Here is a 25,523-nt window from a genome sequence, read left to right on the forward strand (position 1 = left end):
AGGGCTATTATTAAAAACTCCTGAGAAGCAGTTACTGAGGATGCTGAATAGGGGTCCCATTGTACTAACTGGTGTACAAACACACACTAAAGACACTGTCCCTGCCCCTAAGAGCTATCTTGTCTAATAATTACGGTAAACTTGCTCAGCCACCATAGATTAATCCCGGCAAAATTCCATACTGCATGACACTGAGCACTTTAAAAGGTTAAAAAGATTTGAAACAAATAACCCTACACCCCATAATTTAAAAGCAGACACTGATTTAGGCCACATTTATAGCACCACAATGTTGACTGGCACTTTTCAAGAATTAAAAAAGAATTTGAGATACAAGAGACTAAGTTTTAGTCCAGACCAAGCTGTAATGGCTGCCTTAAGCAGTCTGACAAACAGGGTTAGTTAGGCAAACAGCAACAGAGCATTAACTTCAGTGCCATTCATGAACACCACAAAAATAATCCCTCCTCCCCTAAATCCCTTCCTAATGAGATATAGTAAAATACAGAAGTTGCCAACAAAATCTGGGGTAGCATTCAGTTATTACAACTATAACCTCAGCTAACAAGTCCTAGGAAGGATTCCCATTCACTCTGTTTAAATGCTAAATGCATAATTCCCATGCATTCTATATGCACATTCACATTTTTATACCATCACTATGAAACAGACTTAAAGACTCTACATTATCAGGGAAATATTTAAAAAATGTACTGTAGTGCCAGGTACCCAGTTAAATAAAGTTATAAACTTTCAGACAATGAGATGAAGATTGCCAAATGAACTGCAGACTATGGTACCTCCAGGCAAAAACTGAAATGTATTAATTAATTTTCTTCCCTGCTCTCCTGTTTGCTTGTAAAGATTAGACTGTAAAAGGATCTCACTGAGATCCAAAATTCTTCTAACAATATTTTCAGTTCCAGTTCCAAACATGTTTTTTTTTATCCTCAGCTCCTAATTATGGTTTCTCTTTCCTTCTAAAAATGCATTTATCTCTCTCAGTAAAAAGAACAGCAATAATATGTTGAACAACCCTGAAATAAATTTTGTCATGTAAAAAATTAATTACGCATTCCAAACCTGGTCACTGTAGTCCTCCGGGAATTTCCTCCGCACCTCAGGATCTGTAAATAATTGACAGATAATATTAATTGGCTTTGGATTAGTGAGCAAGCAGAGAATCACACATTAATATTTGATCAGAAGATGATAGCAACCCTGGCAGGGGATCCAAGGAGGGCAGCTGAGGCTGCAATGTTGATAAGAGCAAGGAAGGACTCTTCAAGGCTCTTCCTTTACCCTCTTTGAGAAAGACAAAAAGAAATAAAATGACTCAATGCTACTGTTAACTTTAGGCTGTTACCTAATGCAAAAATCTTACTAGCTGCAAATTGCCATCTACATCTGTTGCCAGAAAAGAGTTTCCAAATGTGCTTTGACTTTTTATTTTTAATCAGATACCTCATTTAGCCAACTACAGACACTGGGTTGATAAACCTCGATAGGAAACAAACAGTTTTAAGTGGGACCAGATCACAGTTCTTTCAAGGCTGACTCAACTACATAGTGGGAGAGACAGCACGCTCCTTTGCAAATGTATAACAATATTTATCAACAATTTGAAAGAACTAATTAAAGTAGCCGTGAACATCTCTGCTCATTGGAAAACAAATTTTAAACGTTTCACGATAGTACACATCAAGACAAAGGTTTGTCAGTATAAAAAAATATGGTAATGCAACCTAATATGAAGTTATGTTCTATTTAATACAATTAGACTTGTTGAGAAAAAACAAAAAAATCTAGACAAATAATTTATACGACAGCCTATTTGAAACAGTACTCTTTCAAGGCCATCTGTTTCTCTAAGGAGTATTTCTAAGACTGCCAAGTTCTATATTATCAGTGCAGTCTTTAATTATAAAAATTAATAGATAAAATTAGATACTGTTCAGTGTCTAAAATATCAGACCCAGAAAAAATCAGTTATTCATTCGAAGAAGTTACAAGTATCCTGTATATTTTCTAACATTTGTGTGCAATTGTGATCATTTTCAATTGTTTGAAGCTTAGCATGTTGAATACATTGTTACCAGATGCTTGACTTTTTATAAAATGTTTCCACAAGTTTTGATCATTATGTAGGGAGTAAGGATTTGTAAACAATCTTTACTGCTCAATTATTGTTATACTGCACTGGAGCTAGGGCTTGTGGGGAAGAGAATCATTTTATAACATATACACCATATACTTTTATTTTTAAAATTGGTCCCCACCCTAGATTTCTCACTGGCAAAGTTTGTTTTACTAATGCATTAGTTGATTGGCTGTTCAATTGCTAACAGATGCAAAATTTTCACAAAGGTAGATTCGCTTTTACTAAAGTAATTAAAATACACAGTATGGATATTTTAAGGACAAGTTAACAACAACTTCTTATGTTAAATTTTCTGCATGGTTAGAAGTTTAGGTAATTTTAATACTTCACTCTGATTTTTAAATTTTCAAACCTTTATAGGCAAGAAGAACACAAGTACAAATATAATCAATGTGAAATACAAAAATAAAATAAACAATTAATTTAAAAATAACAGAAGATTTCAGGTTCTAATATGTCTTCAGTTTTGAGGGGAAGTTCTCATGTCCATATATTGATTGATATAAAGTATTTTAAGTGTCTAATCCTTTGAATACCTGTGAATAATGTCACTCACATGTGATCACACACACACACACACACACACGTTTTCAGTATGCTGTATAGAACACAACATCTCCACACCTCACAAATGTGAGCACACTATTTATTAGTAGGCTGTAGATGTGACAACCAGAATCAAGCAGACTATTATGATGGATATGCTATTTTAAATATCATAAAAAGGAACTACGTCATTTACATTTAAAGATAAACTTTCAGGAGCTTCTAGAAATGCGCTGATGGGGAGGGGAGCCTAATTTGGAACCCAGGGAATTAGACACCTCATAAAATTGGATGAAGGGATAATAGGGGACTAGTATTCTCATTTAAACAACAATTTTCAAGTAAAACATGCCATCTTGTTCCCAATTTGAGAAAATTCCCTGTTGAGCATATTTAATTTTTTGCCTTGCCCCGGTTTGTCTGGGGATATGTACAAACCTTGCAGACACATTTATCAAAATAAATATTTTTTGGCCTTCATGTTTCCTGAGACGGTTAAAATCACCAAAAGATAAAAAGGAATATATTCATATAACACATGGTTTATGACCCTGATTTAAAATTAGGGACCAACGGGTTCTGCCATGTACACAGAAGACCTTTCCACTATCAAGGTGGATCAAACTTTATAACCAGCAACATTTCACCGAAAACCCTCATGTCATGTACAATTTCTATTCCACACTTCCTTTAATGGTCACATAGTAAAAGTTATCTGCTCTTTAGCTGAGTCTCTTGGAAATTCCAAGCCACATTCTCCACTAAAATAGTTAAAAAATTACTAGCCAACCCAAGATTCCAATAATATTTATCAAAATTCATACATATTTCTTACTTCTTGGATGAGATCCTCTACTTAAGCAACTTACTGGTGCAAAGGTCTCAACTAAGCACATACTCATTGTTCAAGAGATTTCACATTCCACATGTTTACAGATACCTTGGGAAGCAATTCTGCATCAAAAACCATCCTGCCAACAAACTGAATTACTTTATATATCAGCAAACATGTTGCTATTATAGGCCAAGATCTGCTAGCAACTTTCACCTAAGGCACCTGTCATGGAGCAAATAAGATTTTAATGGTTTCTGCTAGTGCTTTGATATCTTAGAGGTTTACTTTAAAAATGACGAAAGACAACCAAAGATCAATACTCCAGAAACACCAGCCAAGGGATTTTATAAAGTATCTTAACTTTGTCTGTGGAACTGCATAGGCTTTAAGTCTTTATTCTGATATTTGACTTTTACAAAAACCTATACATTTCCCTCCCTGTAAACAATCTTATTTTCCCTCCCAGAAGTAGTCGGGGTATAAGTGGAGGCATGTTTGCAGAAAAGGCAGCCTACATTTTATGGAGTTCCACATCCAGAAATAGTCCCGGGCCATGACAAAGTACATGTGATTGGAGACCACAGACAGTGTTTATTAGCTCTAGATGAAATAGTCTTTGCTCTCTAAAATACTGATTTTTAAACAGTTCTCTGTTCCACACATGCACCAAATTGGGCGAGGGGGGAACTGAACAACATTCTGAGTAGAACAGACCAAGAGCAGAGCTACATTTTTTAAACGTGCCTGTTCAAGTCTGTGTGTCTTTTGATCGGGCTACAAGCTAAATAGGGTTTGGCAAAATTGTTCACCACCACTCAGAGAAAGCCAGGATAGAATTTGAATAGCTGCATGTACTTAAAATCCTTGCTCTCACTACATTCTTTGCACTGCAGAACTCTAGTACCCTGATGGAACCAGGGGCAGCCATTTCTTGTTGCAGACCTGACAGATTTTAACACCACACAGATTTTGCCTTCTTGAAACAGTGTGCCAGCCGACACTGAAATTGATGCATATAAATTGTGTTCTTTTCTCAGAAGATAATCACCTGATAGATGCAAGAGTACTGCCTGCTGGCCAATAAAGCCACGTAAGGGAACTATAATGTGAACTAACCAAAACAGATTACAGTGTTTAATTGTGCATCTTTATAAAAGAGAAAAGTTATTGATTGCCATAATAATAGGGCTATTTCTACACTATAAACTTCTGCCAGTATAGCTACGTCAATCAGAGATCTGAAGACAGTGTGGTCCCTGAGTGATACATATATGGCATCCAAACCCCTAATTGAAGATACAGTTATATCAGCAAAAATGTAATTATGTGAGTATCGCTTATTTCATTTGGGTTGGTTGGAATGAGCAGAGTTTTGGTGGTATAAGAGTCATCCAAAATAGAAGATGTTTGCAGGTAAAATACACCCATATACCTGTACTGGCAAAGCACTCCTAATGGACACATAGTCCCAGACACATAATGTTGACCTATGGAGATCAACAGCACTGGGATTTTACAGTAATATTTACGTATATTAGGGATTTAGTCTTTACGGATAATATAAAGATTAGAAAAAAAGCAAGTAAGTGTAATCCAGTGTAAAGGTTACCTTTGATTTGATTTGTTTTAAACTATCCAGCATAACAAACACTTGGATACATGTACTCTCTGGTAACTACTCAAGAATCTCTGCAAATTGTGTATTGTATATTCAATAAGGTAAGTAATAAAATGTGCGAAAGTTACGAAAACATTGGCAGTGAAGCGTAATTACCAAAATCCATAATTTAAGCAGCTTCACCAACATAACCTGGGCTCGATTTTTTAAAACGTCAGGAAAGCAGAACATTAAAGTACACTCAGCAATCTTTTGTTAAATATCCTATTCTCTAACTTATGATTATTATAATTTTTCATCTTCTATTTATCCAAGACATTTTTTGTTTTTTATTTTCCATAATTTAGGATAAAAAAATTTACCTAGCTCTTTAAAGTTATAGGAGGTAAATGCAGAGAACTATTCACTACAAGGCTCTCTGCATCATTTAAGCCCTCAACGTGGTTAGGAGTGCAAAGGCATCTCTGTACTCTCTGCATTCCAGCAGGGGACTTTGTGTCAGACCTTAACAGGCTGGTTTTTAGAGAGACAAAGCAAGCCAACACAGCAACAACAACACTGCACCAAATAGGCTAGAGCAGAAGATATGGTTGTTTGGCAGCGACCCAATAGAGGGCTAGTATATCCGCATTAAGATTTGGTGGCCTAGAAACCTCATAAAAACTATAATGTTTCATCTCATTGGCTGGAATTGCAACCTATGAGAGGTTATGCTGCCCCCACACCACTCTTCCCAGTTTGAGGAGGGATCCATCACTCAATCTATTTCCTACACAGGATGGGGGGGGGTTGGGGAGCAGAGTGAGGGGAGAGGAAGAGGGAGGGCATGTGTGAATTTCACCCATAGTGCATAAACTGCATTCACAGGTTATATTACTATATTTTAGATCACAAAAGTCATTAAGTTCTACGTGCTCTGCTAAAATGAGCTCATGAAATGTCTATAAACTACTAGAAGTTTTGACAGCCTAAATAAAGGCTCATACAGCCAGTTACCTATAATTAAACAAATTTTACTTAGGTTTTCATGTAAATACAACTTATTTTATACAGTTGACAACAACTCTTATGAATCATACTGCTGATAATAGGACTGATCCTGCAGAACATTGTCAGACCATTGGTTTCAGTGGGAACCAAGGACACTAAATATCTAGGAGGAGGTGCTAAGCACCTTGCAGGCTCAAACCCAAGGTCATCAAGAAGCTTGTTAATAAAGATGCTGAAATATAAAGTTCTGTATACAATCTGCTTTGCAGAACACACTTCTTAACAGCACCAGCTTGGCACATGTACAGAACCTGGCAACCAGCAGTTAAGCAAACTACTGTACCTCTATATTCTTTGTCTGGCAGCAATTCACTTGCGTGTCTGTATGTTTTTACAAGTACTCCATGTATTACATTACGTCAGCTCCATTGCTCTGAGTTTTAAATGGTCTGGGAACATTTTATTATTCATCCTATATCTTTATTTGGAAAAGAGTACATCGCATTATATTTCTACTTCAATTCTTTTCTTCACTATACTTCCATCACCATTTGAAAGAAACTTCAACAATGTACAGAGATTAAAAGACTGTATTATATGTGCACATACTATGGTGTTATGACCAGAAAGCTACTTACGGATAGAACAGCAGTTCTCAACCCATGGCCCACATGCAGCCCAATTAGCACACAGCTGCGGCCCAGCTCAGCTGTGTGCTAAAGGCTGGCCTGTGTGCCGGGGTCCACCAGCTTCCCAGCTGCCTGGCATGGAGGGGTCCAGGCTGCCTTGCTACCCAGAGCAGTGGGGGTGGGGCTACTGGCTGGTCCCATGGGTTAGGAGGTCCAGAACAGTCCCATGGGGTTAGGAGCCTGGGGTAACCGCCCGACCTCGCAAGCTCCAGGGTCCCAGGCAGCCACGCAGTGGGAGTCTGGGATCAGGGGCAGCCGGCCAGCCCCACGGGCTCTGTGGTTTGCAGCAGATTCATGGCGGGCGTCCGTGGCAGGCAGCTGGTCAGGGGCCGGGCTGCCACTGCCCTCCAACTCAGCCCCGGCGACCCAGGTAACACATTGTGGGCTGCATATGCAGCCCACAATGCGTAATAAGTTGAGAATCACTGGGACAGAGAAAGCACTACATACATGTTAATAGGTCCATCAGCCACAAGGTCAGAGGATTTAGGAGCAGTGCCCATCATCAACATTTATTTCATCTGTATAAAAATAAATCCCTGTGCGTCTTGGTAAAATGCACCCTGACACCATGTAACTCCAGAACTAACACAGCCTAACTTAGATACAGTGATCCTATGGAAATGCCACTTCATAACACTTACTTACTGTCTCTTTTATTCTGTGTTACTACTAATCCTTCTTTCGCAAACTAGCATTTGATTTCAGGATGGGTAAATATATATAATTCTGCAGGAATCTATTTACCACACTATGGATTTACTGAACTACAGTGATAATACACTATTGCTTTTTTTTTAAATCTTATCTTGGACACTAAACACATGAAGTATGTAAGTGCAGATTAACCCTTTCTGGATTCTATGTATATGAACTTACAACATTAAGGACTTATTACAAACTAATTCTTGCAAAGCAAAGTGAAAACATTATCCAGCATGCCAACTTTCTCTATAGGATCACAACAGGCCCAGGATGTCTACTGACACACGCAAGGCCCAATCCACCACGGACACAGTACCCATAACGGCAAATAGGGAACCAGGTACACACACCAATGCGGGATTCCTCAGATATACATTCACCACTGAGGTCTATTACCAGCAGTGGTATCAAGTACATCTGATCAAGCAAATATATGAAAATTACCTCTATGTATATAAAGTTAGGCTAACACGAAACTTAGAACACACGGCCTACTGGCTATTTGTCTTGGGCAATTACCAATAAATAAAGAAAATTGGCTGTGCTTTTCTCCACTGTGATTACAGGCAAGGAAAAAAAAGCCTTCCCAATTCAATATATGGTAATCACTCCTACTCAATGCTTCCAAGTGAGCATCAATTCAATTAGGAATTCTAACATTTCTCAGTTCTAACCCTGCTCAGGAAGGGACCACTGCAATCTAAAAACCTGCCTTCAATTAGGGCGGGTGGAATGAATTTACTAGCAGAAGCATGGGAGAGTAGAGATCCTGAAAGCCTTTTATCTAGCCCACAATGTAGTTATGGCAAATCATGGGTCTGAAGATTTTCAGTGTGCCAGTCACCTATAAATTTACTTGCACCAAATGATTGGGCCTGTGCCAATGAAGGGAGCTTAAAAGGGCATGGAAAAAAAATTCATCCTCAGAGAGGTACCAAAACAACTAACAACTTCGGTAGGCCTGGAATTCTAGGAATGTTCATGAACACAAATTTTCACAGATGTCAATGAAATAGGCTGATAGGATAAGGAAATACGTTTTTTAAAACTGATCACATTCAGATCAATAGTAAAGTAACAAAACATACATATGGACAAAGTTTCAAGTACACAGCATAGTCAGATGGACAAAGATTAAAATTGTGCAGAAAGTGATCAATATTGTCACAGTTCCAATGCAGAGTTGAAAATAAAACAAGTACCACAGCTTTCCTCTTTCCTATATCTATTCTACAGGTCGAAACCACATCTTCATCATACTTCACACCTGTAAGATCAACTGGGGAAACCCAGGGTAGTTTTAATTAATAGAAAGTACAGTTAGAGAGTTTAGCCATTATTTATGGGAGAGACACAATAAAATTGTTTTACACAGAATCCAAAAAGCTGAAATCTGCCTTAGGCTTAAAGTTCCTTGAATAGAGCTTAAACATAAATTATGGTACACAAAGTTTACAATAGGAAAAAAAAAAAGTCTCAATACTTACTGGGCTTTTTTTTAAAAAGCAAATGTTTCCCAGAATGTTATTTACAACTGTAAAGAAGTAATGACGAATTTTTATAGCTGAGACAAATTTATGAACTAGTTATGTTGTGTTTTTTTTAAACTAAGTAAGATAAAATAAAAAAGTTACAGGTAATTAAAGATTGTATCTACTTATCCCTGGGAATGTTTAAATAAAGATAAAAATCTGAAAGTTTCTCAGGAATATTAATAATCTGTAAGGTTAAAAAGTAGTGCTACCAGTTGTTAAGGAGTAACACAATTCTGAATAGGAAAGTATACGAATGATACTATTCCAAAATGCATGTCTGTGTACCAACAGAAAAGATAAGAGACTTCAACTAAGAAAGTTGCATTGAGTAAAATGAAACAAAGGTGGTTCTATTTTCTAGAATTTATATTTGACATTTAAATATTTCCCCCACACCGTAAAATATGAATTGCCTGGTAAATTCAGACAAGAGTATTTTCCGAAAGCGAATTACAAAAGTGGTGTGTCCCCACCTCACTCCTCTTGCCAGGGGATGCAGTTTACATCACAAAAAGCAGCTGCTACCAGATCAAAACATAGTGCCCTGCTATAAACTATTATTTGCATAGAAAGCCCATTCCAGGGAAGAACTGATGGGAAAGAATTGCAATGGACTTAATACGCAAAAATGAGAAAAAACAAACACGTAGATCACATGCCTTGAAAATAAATATAAGATTTCTTTACTACTATTTAATTTGTACTGCTCTTTCACTCAAAGAATATAGGTAGATATAATAATCCCTCCCCATAGAGCTGAAACACATATTACAATATGTAATAAGTGTCTGTCACCGCAAGTGATGACCAATTATAAAAAATATTTTTACATGAAGTAAAAAATTGTCTGTTCTCAATGAAGAACTGATACAACTAACTTCCCTGTATTATCTGAATAGTACTCTAGCTTTTCATCCTATACGTATTTGAGTCAATACAAATGTATAGCAGAAAACAGTGTTTCCATATTATATTACAAGGGTTTTAAATTACTAGCATGTTTTATTAAATTAGATTTTTTCCCCAAAGGAACACATAATATTGCTCTGTTAACTATGAATATGATATGAGACACTATATGATGTACTTAACACCATTTCAGACAAATATTTAATATCTTAGTAAATAGGGGACAGTTCAAGACAATCATTGAATACAATTACTACCCTCCCTTACAAAAACTTGTTAAACAAAAAGCCAAAAGCAGGACTTTGAAATTAGCTGTAAACTATATAATCTCATTGTTCAATTTCATGGAGTTTAAGACACTACCTTCCCCTCCCCACAAGCCAAATGTTAATCCATGCTGTAACCTGATTTAATTTTCCAGCTGACAGGATGGGAATATGCTACAATGGCATATCGGTCCACTATGTTTCTTTTACTCTCAGCTATTCCTGAACCATTTCCACACTTGAGTATGACAATCAAGTGAAGAGCTGTGGTTTTTAAGAAGCAAGTTTAACTATTTCAAAAGACAAGGCTTCTTAAATTTTTTTTTTAAACGGCTGTGCAAATTATAAAAAACAAGAAACATTACTCTCTATGTACATATTCATAGACTCATAGGTCAGAAGGGACCAATATGATCATCTAGTCTGACCTCCTGCACAAGGCAGGCCACAGAACCCCACCCATCCAATTTTATAACAACCCCTACCCCAGGACCGAGTTATTGAAATCCTCAAAATTGGTTTGAAGACCTCAAGCTGCAGAGAAACCACCAGCAAGCGATGCACAATGGACACATCTTTCTACAGTTTAATCGGACAAAAAAAATCACACTGAACTGTGATTACTCTAATAAAAAACAAGTTATTTTAATCTGTTTCAGTGACAAATAACTAAGGTAGATTTGTACTACCTTATTTAGTCAAATACTGATTTTTGCAACTACAAAGATCTGAAAGAAATTAGTTACTAACATGCTTTTGGCCCTCCAAGATAAAACAAGATCTCATTTCAGAGTGTAGCAAGTTACATTTTGAGACACATCACATACGACAGTACTTACTGTAGCATAATAAACAAGGTATTTAAACTTCTTTCGAAATCTGCCAACTCCTCAGCGTGCTCTAATCAGTAAAGATGAACACTTCTACCTGCCCCTAAATTGCTTAAATATAGATAACGTGGGGGGAGGGGCAGCGGAACATATACAAAAGTCAACCAGAAAAAAACAATACAAAACAAAAAACAAACTCAGACAGAAATTATCTGCCACAAATAACATTTGTTTTCAAGCTGGAAATTCATAAACGCCAAAAAGCATTTATTTAATAGCTCTTTACACTATACAAGGCATCCAGGAAATGTAATAGATAGCTTAAAAACCTAAACAAAATACTGTGCTAACAACATGACTATAGCATTTATCAATATTTAAAAATGATAAATACAGCTTCATAATACTGGTCATTTCAGAGCATCAAACCACTAAACTTATGCTGATTGCTACTATCAACACCTATTGTAAGCACTTATAGCAAGATTCAATATGTGAAAGCATAACCCACCTGAGAGTAGCAAGCAATGGAAGCATTCATGTAACAGATTACTTTTCAAACTAACATTCTATCCTTCAGACAAAATCTGCATTTATGTGACTATTTATGCATAAATACTAGACACTGACCTATTGTTTTCAGCTGTTATGAATGTAGTACAGTTACCAATTAAGTGAATCAACAAGTACTTAATACATCAGCTGTTGTACAAATAATGAGACCATTGACATTAATGCAATAAAATCTAGCGGTCGAGGGATTGTGATTTTTTCTTCAGAAAATGTTTAAAAGGTTTGCCCTGTGAGTTCATATCCATTGTATTTAATATATAAGCAGCATATAAAGTTTATAATTTATATCCAAAATAGAGTTACATAAAGACTCAACTAAAATGATCAAGAAGTGGGAACGACTGAGAACAGACGTTGTATCAACAGTGAACAGGAAAAAAACCTGCTTGAGGAAAAGGGAGGAAGGAAAAAATGAAATTTAAAGGAAGCGTTCAATAGTAGGCACATACAATTTCAGTAGCTTTTCAAGCAATTGCTGATCATAGGTTTTATTCCTATTGCATATTAACAGAAAAGCAAGATTCTTTTAGTTTTCAAGTTTAATTTTGAGCTTAAAATCTATTTTGCTAAATAAGTAATTTGATTGAAATTGCATCCTCTTCATGACTTTTTACTTGAAATTATATATGGTTTCAAGATATGGACCATGTTTTTCCAAACTAAAAACCATTTATATTAGTTAGTATGACCAGGCATAGTGCCAAAATTGACAAGAGAGGTAACAGTTCTATTATATATGTCATCAAAAACACAGTACTATATTTTGCATTATGCCTTCAAGCTAAATTTCAATAGACTTTTTAAAACAGAAACACATTTACATCAGTTTTATATTTTTTTTTTGTATAAACAGTATATACATACAATGACACTTGTCATTACTTGTTTGGGTATGACTTATCACTAGGGTTGCCAACCCTCCAGGATTGCCCTGGAATCTCCAGGAATTAAAAATCAATCTTTTATTAAAGATTGTGTCATGTGATGGAACCTCCAGGAATATGTCCAACTAAAACTTGCAACCCTACTTGTCACATCAATTCACAGCTATGCCATTTACATACTATGATATCTTAAAAAATAAGCTATTACATATTGCCAGAATAGGTAAAGCTATTGTTCCTTTCAATTTGATGAAGTAGTCTGTCTCTCTCTCACATACGTGTGCACACGCACGCACACACACACACACACACACACACACCCTAGAGGCACAGAGCCAAACCAACAATATTTTAACTTCTTCTTTTAGCAGTATATAAGTATAACTTCCCATTTCAACCACCATCAAAATTATACCACCTACTCTGAACCCAAGGCATTTCCAATGCTCAACTAGTGAAACCCAAATTAAGATAAAACAGCAAGTTCTTAGACAATATTTAAAAAAAAAATCAAAATACTCCAATATTATTGTTAAATTAAAATACTTGGGTTATAGTTATGAAAATTATGAAGTGTAGCAAATCAAGTTTGCTTTTCTTTCATTGGGGAGAGTGCATACATATCTGTCTCTCACTTTTTCTACACACTGTCATTCATAAGTATGCAATGGTTTTCAAGTCACTGACAAACATTAAGACATGCATCATATGTCCTGGCTCTCAACTAAATTGAAATCGATGATATTTGCCATAATTACAGAATTTTAATAATACACAAGAACTGGTCTCAAACAAAATGGAATAGGAATTTACTTCCACATTGAAAGTACATACTGAGAAAGAGAGAGGCCATTAGTCTGACCTTTATCATCATGTGGTACTAAGTTATTTCACTTTGTTGCATTCACAAAAACAATTCCACTTTAAGGATGACACCAAACTACATACTACCCATTCATGATGCTCTTATTTAGATTCTGAATCTAACATACTTCTGATTTACAACTAAAATTATAAAGGCAAAAAGAACCCAGGTTTGATCATTTTTGCAGACGTTACTTTTTTTTAATAATGTTTCCAAAAGCTGTTAAATTACAACAGATTCTCTTTAAGCAAGTACAGGCCTTTGTCAATAGAAAAGAGAGTCGGAGAAGGCATGATGTTATAGGAAACTATTAGTTCTTTTATACGAGAACTTTCAGAACAAAAATTGCAAAAGCATTCAATAGTCTTATTCGTGGAGTGGAGAACACTTTGTCTGGTCCTGGCACAGACTGTCATTTTTTTTTATCTTTGCAGGTATTCGAAGACAAAGATGAAGAAGAAAGAGCACTGAAGATTGTCTGCATTGGTGGGAAGCTTGCTTTCAATTGAAGACTATCTGGAGAAGGTCCATCAATCATTCAAGGCTATCACAAGGTAACTAAGAACACTCATACTCTCATTTCTTATCTCCCCTGATTGCTCTGAGAAACCAAAGCCAGTGAAAAAAGCTTATTGAATGAAGACAGTATTGTCAGTAACTTCCTCCTTCTCACATAGTGACTGCAAAAGATGATGTCTTTCTGCAGCTAAAGAGGTTCAACAAAAGGTTGCCACTCACCCTCAATATGTCAAAGGCTTTTGAGTACAAAGCTAGATCCTCAAGTAAATTTTCCAGCAGATGAACTAGCTTACCAGCCAGCAATAAAACATTCTGCCAAGTGTAAATCCCAATTGAGAATCTTCACTGCTTCTACCAGCAGAACCTGACCTTCCAACCGGGGACCCTGCTAAAGCATACTGATAGCCTTGTGAACAGAATCTGGAAGATGAGGACTTCCAAGCAGAATCAACATTATCTTTGTAGACAAGTGAGAATGAAACAGCTTAGTTTAACTTAATGGCAAAGAGGGGCTCCCAATGGCTCGACATTAGGCTGGTTGGTAATTTCAGGCCAGGTAAAGACAAGCTGTTATACTCTTCAGCTTAAAATTTAGAGAGAGAACTAAACAAGTTGAAGAACAACATTGTTTCTGATTTCAATATCAACCTAGTGTTTAGAATGAAGTCATTCCTTGTTCTCTCTACAGTTCACTGAATAAGATGAATTTTCACCGGGACATCAGTCCTCAACAAGAGCAGGACAAGAATCACCAGGCAAAAGAGAAGAGATGATTCAATAAAGTGAAGACATATAGGCAAAGGGTAGGTAAAAAAAAAAGAGGGTTGGAAAGATTGCAATCTGTCAGAACAAACAAACTCTTCTACCAGATACAATATGTCAAGATAGAGATCTCTATTTATCCTCAACTATCTTCATCTTCAGTGAGACAGGGAAGATACTGTTTATTTCTTAGTGAAGAAGAGAAGACCTGCAGCCCAGACTGCTTAAGTTGAAGGTCCACACAGTGTGAAAACTAAATTGACAAAACAATAGAAAAAATCACAATCTGTAACTGAACCAAATATAGTACAGTATCAAAAAGCGAGAAGGTAACATGGTCAATTTCAAGCCACATTTCAGATAGGTTTTCCACCACATTTGATTGAAGTCTGCAAAGTAACCATCCATTATATGAAAAAAGATTCAGTCATAGCCTTAAGTAAATATTAAAATTATGGTTGGTAAATCTTCTTAGTGAACCCTACTGTGCATGTAAAACAAACAAACAAAACAATCTGTTAGCTTTCATAATCCTCTCTTCTCCAACTAAGCCAGACAGTCAGCATTAGAGGAAATCTAAGACATCATACAACCTCCTGCCATTTGAGTATATCACTAGCAGACATTCCATTTTTCAACAGGTTATATTTTTTAAACATTTTTCCCCTCATTTTTTTGGACAGGTTCAATAAATAAGTTATTTATTGTTTAAAACTAGCAAGGAAATACACAGAAGTTTCTAAAGTCTTTTAATTTAATGCTCAAGAGCATCACAAATCATAAATTCCATAAAGAAAGGAAGAAGCATTTTTTAAATATTTTTACCAAGTTTTTGTACATTTCCTGATTGTCTGTAATAATTACACAATGAGATTAAATTTAGATGTTGAACAGAAGTATATTCTATAAGTGAGCTTTCCACCGAAAAGTTTATTAAAGGAACCTTTTCAATTTCTGTTTGGCAAGTATATTTTCTCCTAACCTTCTCATCAGAATATGAAGTTAATGGAGATATATTTTAAGTGTTCAGGCCATGAATAGTGATGTTCATTCCTTTCCAGGCTCTTTGTATTTACACTCCCAGACAGCAGAGTTGTCTGGTGACAGTCTATTCACTCCAACAGCACCTGGCAAACCCCTCCTTGTCCCCAAAATGTTGGGAGAAATAGTTAACTAATATTTCACACTACCGTTTAAATGTGAGAGCCATGACTGCCAATGCCTCACAGAGCAGGGTTTACAAGATAAAACAGATTTTCTTAAGATTGCAGCAGGTAAAACAACAACAACAACAGAAACACAACAGCTCTGCATCACCTGTATCCAACATACAGCAAAAATAATCCAACCAGGGTTAGTGCATGATCTAGAATCTGGCAATACCAGACACAGGTAGGTGCTAGTATAAATCTATCAATTTAGCTTACATTTACAGAATGCAAAGGCTCACGTCACACAAAATAAACCCATAGGGACTACGGCTTTGACATTTTTACAAGAAACATTCACCATCTTTAATATTTACAACACATGTATTTCAAATTTGTTGTGGATCTTTACCTACTTTTCAAAGATTACTACTTCTGGTAAAGGGTCAAATGTATATAGGAAAGTACACATTTTCCAAGCTAAGTATCTTTAACAGCAAAAATAAAGGACATATATTTAGTACAGTCACACTTTACAGTAAATCTAATATGCACAAATCCTTTGTCAAGTTAATAAGCATTTCTTTTCTTTAAACTTCATCTAAAAAATTATCTTAAAAGTAATTATATGTCATACATCCTACTTACTAGTGTCAACCAGCTAATTCTTTCTTGTGAAGAAAGACAAACATAATATTTTACTTTAATGGTACTTTCTGGAAACATTACATCCCAGAAAACTCATGTAAAGACAAATTATGGCCACTGATAATTTATAAATTACCAAATAAATACACTGTAATCAATTACACTACAAAGAACTCAGAGGAATTCCTAAGAAAGAAATATTTTTCTTGTTTTACTTACAGGCTTCCCCTTATCAGAAAATCTTTAGTCTCATTTTATCAGCATTTTCTCAAAATTTTTATATTGTCACTATATTTGCTTCTCTTGTAATGCTTCAAATCTATTCTGGCTTATTGCATTTTCCATATTCCATAGTGTATTTTACAACTGGAAATCTTTCCTACAACTGGCACAAAATAAAACATCCATATTTCTAAAATTCATCAACCATAATAAACTCAATTAGTCATACTATTAGGCTTTCTTCAAATACATACAAGTATTGCATTGTAGGAACATATTCATTGTTACACAGGTTGTCACATTTCAGGTTTAATATGAACTGACTCAAAAAACTTCAGAACAAAAGTGTCTTAACCAAACAGCAGTTCCTGACGTGTTGTAGTTAAAAAAAAACATTACTCCCCAACATTCATACAGTTGTTTAAACCATGAAGAGAATTACCTCTTTGTTAATATGCAACAATGCACACTGATTTCCAAGGACCAAATGACACAAAGTCCAAACTGTTTAAATAGCACTCCTTAACTATCACACTGTCAATACCATTGAATAAACAGTTCAAAAACAGATGGTTTATATTTCAAAATTTACAAGTTATAAGGTGTGTTACCTTTTTGGAATACTGTGAAATTTTATACACACACTTTCAATACTGCAGTTATGTGTCACAGGCTAACAACAATGCTATCTCTAATGAAAACCTTTTGGATAGCTAAATCTTTATTGGTAGAAAAGTATGATACAGACTGCATTTTGTTGTCCATTAAATGTCATGACATTCTGTTGTGATTAAAAACTTTTAAATAAAAAAATTTACCATGAAGATATTACAAGATCACTGTATCCATTAAAATTTGCTTATTTCAAGATGCAATTTGCATTTCTACTGTGACAGATGTTAATCCAAACAATATTTACACCAAGTATTATCTACCAATTTACCTTCTGTTTTCAAGAACTACTGACCAGCAGAAAGATAATTAGCGGCAAATGGCTGAAGTACGACACTCCAAAAGCATCACAACTTCTTAAACTAAAAGAACTATGTATTCTGTAGAAAATTATTGTGTTGATATAAAATTAAAAAACACGGGACATAAATCTAATTTCCACTACACACTGAAATAAGTACTCGTAATAGTTTTCTTAGGGTAATGACAGAATATTTTTACTAAATTTAGTATTGTGGATTTCTCAGATTTTCTTTCTTGAAGAAACCAAAGTGTAACATTTAGGTGGACTTAAATACCAATCTAGACTATTGCACTGCCCCTTTAAACAAAGACAAAGGATAATCTGCAACAGAAAATTCAATATTGGTTGCTATCTAAGCACATAAATTACTAGAGATTGGGAAAAAGCAGTGAAAGGTCAACAGTCTAAAATTGTTGCCTTGGCAGTTGAAAGAGATAACAAATGATAACTGGAGATAAGGATGGGAAGTAAAATCTCTGTGTATGTTAAAATGGTCTAATGACTGCTCTTTTAATCTTTGGAATTAAAGGTAAACATTTATACTGGAATTCTAAATTTACGTAACAGCTCTATGGAATAACACATACATCCACCGAAGTTGAGTACTTTGCTGCATGAAGACATATGAAAATGTCCAGGCTCAGAGATAAATGTCATGCAAAAATTGGAAAGGCAGGCCACTGTTTCATTCTTATATTACGTTACCACATCAGCTAAAAGACCCTCTCTCTTTCATTCATTTTCATGTTTGTCGGAGAAATTCCCTTCTGCTCCTCTATGCTACAGGAAAACATTCAGAGTTCAGTCCTCTTCAGCTACAGTTGTAAGGTCTGGGGTTTGTTTAAGGTTAAAACAATCTGCTCATCTTGGCGTATGAAGACCCCAAAACCTGCAGTGGCACTGACATTCAAAATTGGAAACAGCAACCCTACAAACTCCAGAAGTGAGAGGCTAATACAAATAATTTATATGACTATCCCCCAAAATATCCCAAAAAGCTTCCCAAACTATGGACAGATCCGCTGAAGTCATCTCCAGGATAACCAACTGGCACATCACATGCTAGACAAAGGGGCTTTCTTATAAAGAATATCATAAAATATTTAACCTCCATATAGATTAGAAAGGACCCCTGTTTTTTAGAAATGTCAACCCTGAAGACCTATACACAGATTAATTTTAACAAAACTCAACTATCAACCTGGGATGGGCTAAAGGACTACCAGGATTTGAACCTAATGTTCCCAGGATATTTAATAATTTCAACTTGACATTTATGCAGTAGACTATATTGAATTAGTTCTCCCTGCTCTACTTTTAGCCAGCCATTTTTTATATTCTTCCCCCAGAGGGAGGTTGTGCCTTTATAGCTACATAACCTGCAAGGTTTCATAAGGCATTAGCTTGTACAATTTCTTCAGATGGCCAGAAAAAGTAAGCGCCGAAATTCTACATAAAAATCATGCTCAAGTATACAGCTAACCAAATTATATATGCATTGGTGCTCAGTAGCATTTAGAGATTTGTTGAACACATAACAGCAGATATTATCCAGTACATAGCAGAAATTAAACATTCTGAAGAGAGTTCTAGTTATATGCATTTATTCCCCTAACTTTAACGCACCTCTGCACAGGAATATCATAATGTAAGATACTTTAAAAATAAAATCTAAAACTGCATAATATAAAATGATACTGTAAATAAAAATGTGAAAGCCTTAAAATATCCTTAGGGATTGCAAAAGCAAAGTATTAATCGATAGAATTAAAACCAATTTTCTCTGAAATGTACATTTTTTCCCCCAGTACTGAAAAACCCTGAAGTCTTTGAACTTTGCAATTTCTACAGAGAACTCAAAAAGGCACAAAGAAATCTCAGTTAGAAAGTAACAAGAGATACCGAAGTTGGCATTTTATTTCTTTTAAATAGCCTGATATTCTCTTCAATTATTCCCAAAGCCCTAAACTCCTCTAAATTTTCTGTCACTTCCAATAAAATTGTAACATTTAAGTTTGACATTTTCCTTTTTTATTTTGAACAAGGAAGGAGTGGTGTAATAGACTTAACAGGTTCATTGCTTAGGAAGCATTCCTGGCATATTGTGCTTAACTCTGCTAAGATTCTGACTAGGATGTGGAAAATGCAGTAATAAAAATATTCAGAACTGTTTTGAATTAAGATTTTTGTGTATTAAAATTGATATTTAATTCTATTAAGGCTTTAACTATACCAAAGATCTAAAAGTTGACATACTGCCGATCAGTTAAACTTTCCCTTTTTGGTTTTTGTTTGCCTAGTGTTTACTACCTACTGCTCATGTTGGAACTAGAAAGAAAGAAATAGCATTTACTCCTCCTTGTTTATGATACTAAGACTCAGTTTTCAGGTGAATTAGTTTCAATAGTCCCCCCCCCTCTTATAACTCAAGTTATGGTACAATGTCAATGAATGAGCCAGACAATCCAATTTTACATTTAGAGACTGTTCTATGGCATTCATAGAAAAGTCTGCAGCAAATCTGTGAACTGAACCCAGATCTTGAGTCCCATTCTAATGCCTTAACCACAGGAGTGTCCTTCTCCCTCATTTAAGATAAAAAAAATTGCTTTGTCTTGTTCAATTTGAAACCAGACCATAGGCACTATCAGTGGAAAACAAAATCTATTTTAAGTTTATTTAAAAGAGATTGCCCTTGACTATACAATCGAGTTATCCATATATATAAGAAACATGCTTGAGGAGGAAAAGTCTTTTAAGCAGGAAAAAAAAACCTGACAAAAGACACAAAGATTCAGGGAACTTCAGAGTCGCTTTTATGTAGATTTTATAAAATAGGTACCCTGGCTGGACAGAAGTCACCAAATAAAAATTAATTTTATCCACTATTAATCTAGTTACACAGAATCAATGTGAGATTACAGAAACATAGGAACAGATTTGCTCTTTAAGCAAAAGAGCTTCTGTAAAACCAAAACTTCATAGTTTTCATAGGATGCCATTTGAGATAGTAAAGTACGTGCCTGTTGGATTGCAATTTGTAATAAATACAATTTGTTCTCTGTATTACATGGAATTTGATTAACTTGATACAGAACCACCTCCAAAGGACAATCACATCCAAATATCATCCCAATGGAGACACTGTTACAGAAACTATGACTTCAATATTACTCTGCTTTATAATTTAAGCATCCTTGGAAACTCAAACCTAAAACAGCAATTACTACTTAATGAGTCAATGGCATCAAAAGGTTCTCAGTGACCACTAGTCTTTTAATACAGCGGCCGACAACGAATGTTTAAAATATTCAAGATCATATTTAAACACCACTAATTATTATTTTCTTGACATACTTCAGCACCTATAACTTACATCCCTCAGTGCTTTATTTGGTCTTTGTGTTTAGCCTTTGAACTGAATGACATTTATACACACACAGAGTTCATATTAGTACTGTCTCTTCTCATTGACCAATCAGTAACAAAATACATAAAGAAAAATATTACACGGAGTTACAGGAATAATGTACTGCATCTGTAGTGATTTGTTTTTCAGAGAGAGCCTCAAATGAAACAAAGGTGTAGTTGAGCTTTCACGAAAACCCTGTGAGTTAAAGTTATATCTACATATCTTTAAACCAATACAGTCTATGACAGTGGTTCTCAACAAGGGGTACACATATCCCTGGGGGTATGGAGAGGTCTTCCAGGGGGTATGTCAACTCATGTAGATCAATATCTCTCAACCTGGGGATCCAGGATGGGTTTAGAGGGGTTGCAAGTTCAGAGTCAGCATTAAGGCGTGGAAAGTAGGGCAACTGCCTGGGGCCCCGAGTCACAGGAGGCACCATGAAACTAAGTTACATGCTTCAGCCCATGATGCTTTGGGTACGCAAGACAAATCAGACTCCTGAAAGGGATACAGTAGTCTGGAAAGGTTTAGAACCACTGATCTATGATATACAATAAATGGGCTGGGTAAAGGGTGTAAAATTAGGAAAAACATTCAAAATACTCTCCTGGAAAGTTCCCAGACACATTTCATATAGTTGTCTTCCTTGTGCAATATTTAAAGTCTAGGAGCAAAAAGTTCCCTGCTCAGAAAAAGTAGATCTTGTCTCTCTACAGACAAGGAGATTAACCAAAAAGAAAACGAGCATTCTACTACTTAGGATGCCTTATCTCTTTTGAGGTAAAGTTCATTAACTGGGCAATATCACACAGAAGAGAACTTTGGGTGTATTTACATTTGTATTATTGGCATATCTTGAATACTGTATGCTTTCAGATAGCATAACAAAGCTAGCTTTAAGCTACATCTGATACTGCTTAACAAGAGGGCTTTCTAAGAAAGGAAGATTAACCTATGTTTAGTCAATACTATTAGCTTAAAAATTGTTTGTTTTTAAAAAGGAAGAAGCTTGATGCTATTCAACCCAACTAGACAGGAAATTTATCATTTCACTACATATTATAGAAGAAGAATGCCTAAACTTGGCTTCATTTTTACTTCTGTAGCCAAGGCAAGGGTCTCAAAATGTTTTTAACTGCAAATTAAAACTGTTAGGAATATTTTATGTTCATTGAGAATTTTTGGCAGGCTGTGAGATTCACAGCAAAACACATTCTCCAGCAAGTTATTTCCCAGCTAATGGAACTCCTGGACCAAGGATATGCTGTGTAAATTAATAAAATACTTGCAATGCCATCGAAAACATACATTTGCCTGTTTATAACCTGTGGGGAGATCATTAACATATAACGACATCAAGATAACAGACCAAATCTGAGACTTGAAAGCACAACTCACTGCTTAAAAGTTAGGTAAAAATGGCACCTTTTCACTCAACAGATCTCTCCATGTGTATTTGGCATCACATCCAGTATCTTAGAGTACATCTATACTAATTTTTTATTACTGCTAGCACTGTAGAGCCAATACAGCTATGGGAGCATGAGCTGGACTCTTTTCTGGTTCACACAACAGACATTTAATTACTCAAGTTCCAACTACAGAATTGGAAGAGGAGGAAATATTTTTTCTGGTAGTTTGATTAAAAATAAGGACCTGTTTGAAGTTACTCTGAAGTTTGAAGTGTTAGAAGTACCTCCAGAGGAAACAGATTAACCAAAGTGCAGGGAAGGTCGCCAAGGGAAAATACTATCAGCACCATATACACGGTGCAAGCATCTTTTACGTGCTGCATACTAATCAGTCCTATTTTGCTAATTTAGATTTTTATCTGTCAACTATACTTCACGTGTCCACAAAGAGTGTTCTTTAATGTGACATTGTTTGCTGACTGGTTATGAAATTATGAATTACCTAGCCAAAGTAAAGGTGATAAAAGACAGTACCTTTTCGTAACTGGTGTTCTTCTAGATGTGTTGCTCATGTCCATTCCATATTAGGGGTGTGTGCTCATTACATGCACCAGTGACAGAAGTTTTTCCCTCAGCAGTAGGGGACCAGCTGTGGCACCCCCTGCAGTGGTGCCTGCATGGCGCAGTATAAGGGGCGTCGCCGGCTCCTCTCTCTCATGTCCTTCTTTCCAGAAACTCTGACAGTGAGGAAGGAGGGTGGGTTGTGGAATGGACATGAGCAGTGCATCTCGAAGAACACCAGTTACAGAAAAGGTAACTCTTTTCTTCTTCGAATACTTGCTCGTATCCATTCCATATTAGGTGCCTCCAAAGCCGTACCCCTGGAGCTAGGTAGGAGTTCACGGATGTCAATTGCAATACAGCTCTGTCAAATCCAGCATCATCTCCGGCCTGCTGAGTGATGACATAACGAGCCATGAACAGAGGACCACGTTGCACCTCTATAGGTATCCTAGATAGAGATGTGCGCCAGGAAGGCGATCAAAGAAACCTGTGCTCTCGTCAAGTGGGCTCTAACAATCGGTGGCAGCGGAACCCCGGCCAGGTCATAACAGGTCCTTATGCATCAGGTGATCCAATTGGAAATCCTCAGAGGTCACCAGAAGGCTCTGCATCCTACCTGCTGTAGCAATGAAGAGCTGAGTTGATTTACAGAAAAGCTTGGTACGTTCTAAATAAAAAGCCAAGACCCTTCGGACATCCAGCATGTGAAGACGCCTCTCTTCACTGGTCTTGTGCGGTATGGACAGAACACCGGAAGGAAAATGTCCTGGCTCACATGGAAGGTGGATACCACCTTCGGCAGGAAGGCCAGATGGGGCCACAGTTGAACCTTGTCTTTGTAGAAGACCATATATGAAGGTTCTGAAGTCAAGGCTTTAAATTTCAGAGACCCGTCTCGCCAACGTCACAGCCACCAGGGAAGCAACCTTCCATGACAGGTGGGAAAATGAGTTGGAACCCAATGGCTCAAAAGGTGTGCATGTGAGCCTAGAGAGGCACTGGCACCAAGTTAAGATCCCACTGTGGGACAACATTCCATATCTGCAGGAAGAGTCTCTCGAGCCCTCTCAAGAATCTGACCATCATGTCATGGGGAAACACAGTCTGTCCTTGGATTGGCAGGTGAACAGCAGAGATGGCCGCTAGATGCATTCCAATGGAGGTGTGTGCCAGGCCCTGGTTCCTCAAATGGAGCAGATACTGCAGGACAGCCTATATGGACGAACATGAGGGAGAGATGCAACACTTGGATGCCCAGTGGGAAAACCTCATCCACTTGGCCAGGTAAGTCAGTCTGGTTGAGAGCTTCCTACTTCCCAGGAGGACCAGTTGGACTCTTGAGCAGGTCCACTCCTCCAGGTTCAGTCACACAGCATCCACGCTGATAGGTGGAGGGACTCTAGATTGGGGTGTAGGAGCTGACCACGGTCCTGTGACAGCAGGTCCAGGTGGCTGGGCAGGCGGCAGGGAGGGGCCGCTGACAAGCTCAATGTTGGCGAGGCCACGCCGGGGAAATCACGACAATCTGCGCTTTGTCTCTCTTGATCTTTGCCGGGACCCTACTGATGAGTGGAACTGGAGGAAACGTGTACATCAGGCTCTCTGACCATGACAGGAGGAAGGCATCAAAGAGGGACACCTGCTGAGAGCAAAAACGGTGGCATTTCCTGTTCTGTCTGGTAGCAAACAGGTCCTCTTGGGGAGTTCCACATCTTTGGAAGATCATGCAGGCTAACTCTGGATGGAGCAACCACTCATGGTGAGAGGTGAAGTCCCTGCTGAGCTGGTCCACCAGTGTATTCTTGACACTGGGAAGGTGACAAGATTCCCAGTGGATTTTGTGGCTCATGCAGAAGTCCCAGAGTGGAGTGCCTGTTGACGGAGAGCCAACAAGTGCACTCCCCCTATCCTGTTGATGTAGAACATCGAGGCTGTGTTTTCCATCAGGACTTGTACCACCCTGTCTGACAGTGGGGAAGGAAGACTCCACATGCCAGCCAGATGCTCAGAGTTCTTTGACATTTATGTGTAACTTCGCCTCCTCCAGGGATCACATCCTCTGTGTCTGGAGGTCACTGAACTGCGTGCCTCATCGGAGGTGTCTAACACAAACTCGATGGAGGAAGAGGGGGCTGCCAAACCGAACCCCCTTCAGGACTCTCCCACGGTCGTTCCTACATTGTAGTGAGGTAAGTATCACCTGGGGAACACCCTGGCACAGGTCGAGTTGAAGACCGCTCCGATGAACTCTATCCTCTGCACTGGCATCAATGTCGACTTTTTGTTGTTCACCAGTAGGCCCAGAGAGCAACACATGGCTTGAAGCACCGCAACATTCCTCTGGACTTGAGACCTGGAGCTTCCCTTGACAAGCCAGTCATAGAGGTACGGTAGATCTGGATATCCCGGCACCTAAGGTAAGCCACTATCACCAACATGCACTTTGTAAAC

General features: G+C 37.1%; 1 protein-coding gene across 7 annotated transcripts in view; it reads right to left on the minus strand.

Moving 5' to 3' along the window:
• DENND1A (DENN domain containing 1A) overlaps nt 1–25,523 on the minus strand; it is a 363,245-nt gene that overhangs the window by 283,640 nt on the left and 54,082 nt on the right. For 5 of the 7 annotated variants that reach the window (XM_030535509.1, XM_030535510.1, XM_030535511.1 and 2 more), the window contains exon 3: nt 1,084–1,127. In XM_030535509.1, coding sequence (XP_030391369.1) covers nt 1,084–1,127 — 44 coding nt within the window. Of the gene's footprint in view, nt 1–1,083; nt 1,128–25,523 lie in introns of those variants that run through there. The other 2 variants (XM_030535513.1, XM_030535514.1) reach the window with 2 other exon arrangements.

Source organism: Gopherus evgoodei, chromosome 16 (genome assembly GCF_007399415.2).
Source record: "Gopherus evgoodei ecotype Sinaloan lineage chromosome 16, rGopEvg1_v1.p, whole genome shotgun sequence".
NCBI classification, from domain to species: domain Eukaryota; kingdom Metazoa; phylum Chordata; order Testudines; family Testudinidae; genus Gopherus; species Gopherus evgoodei.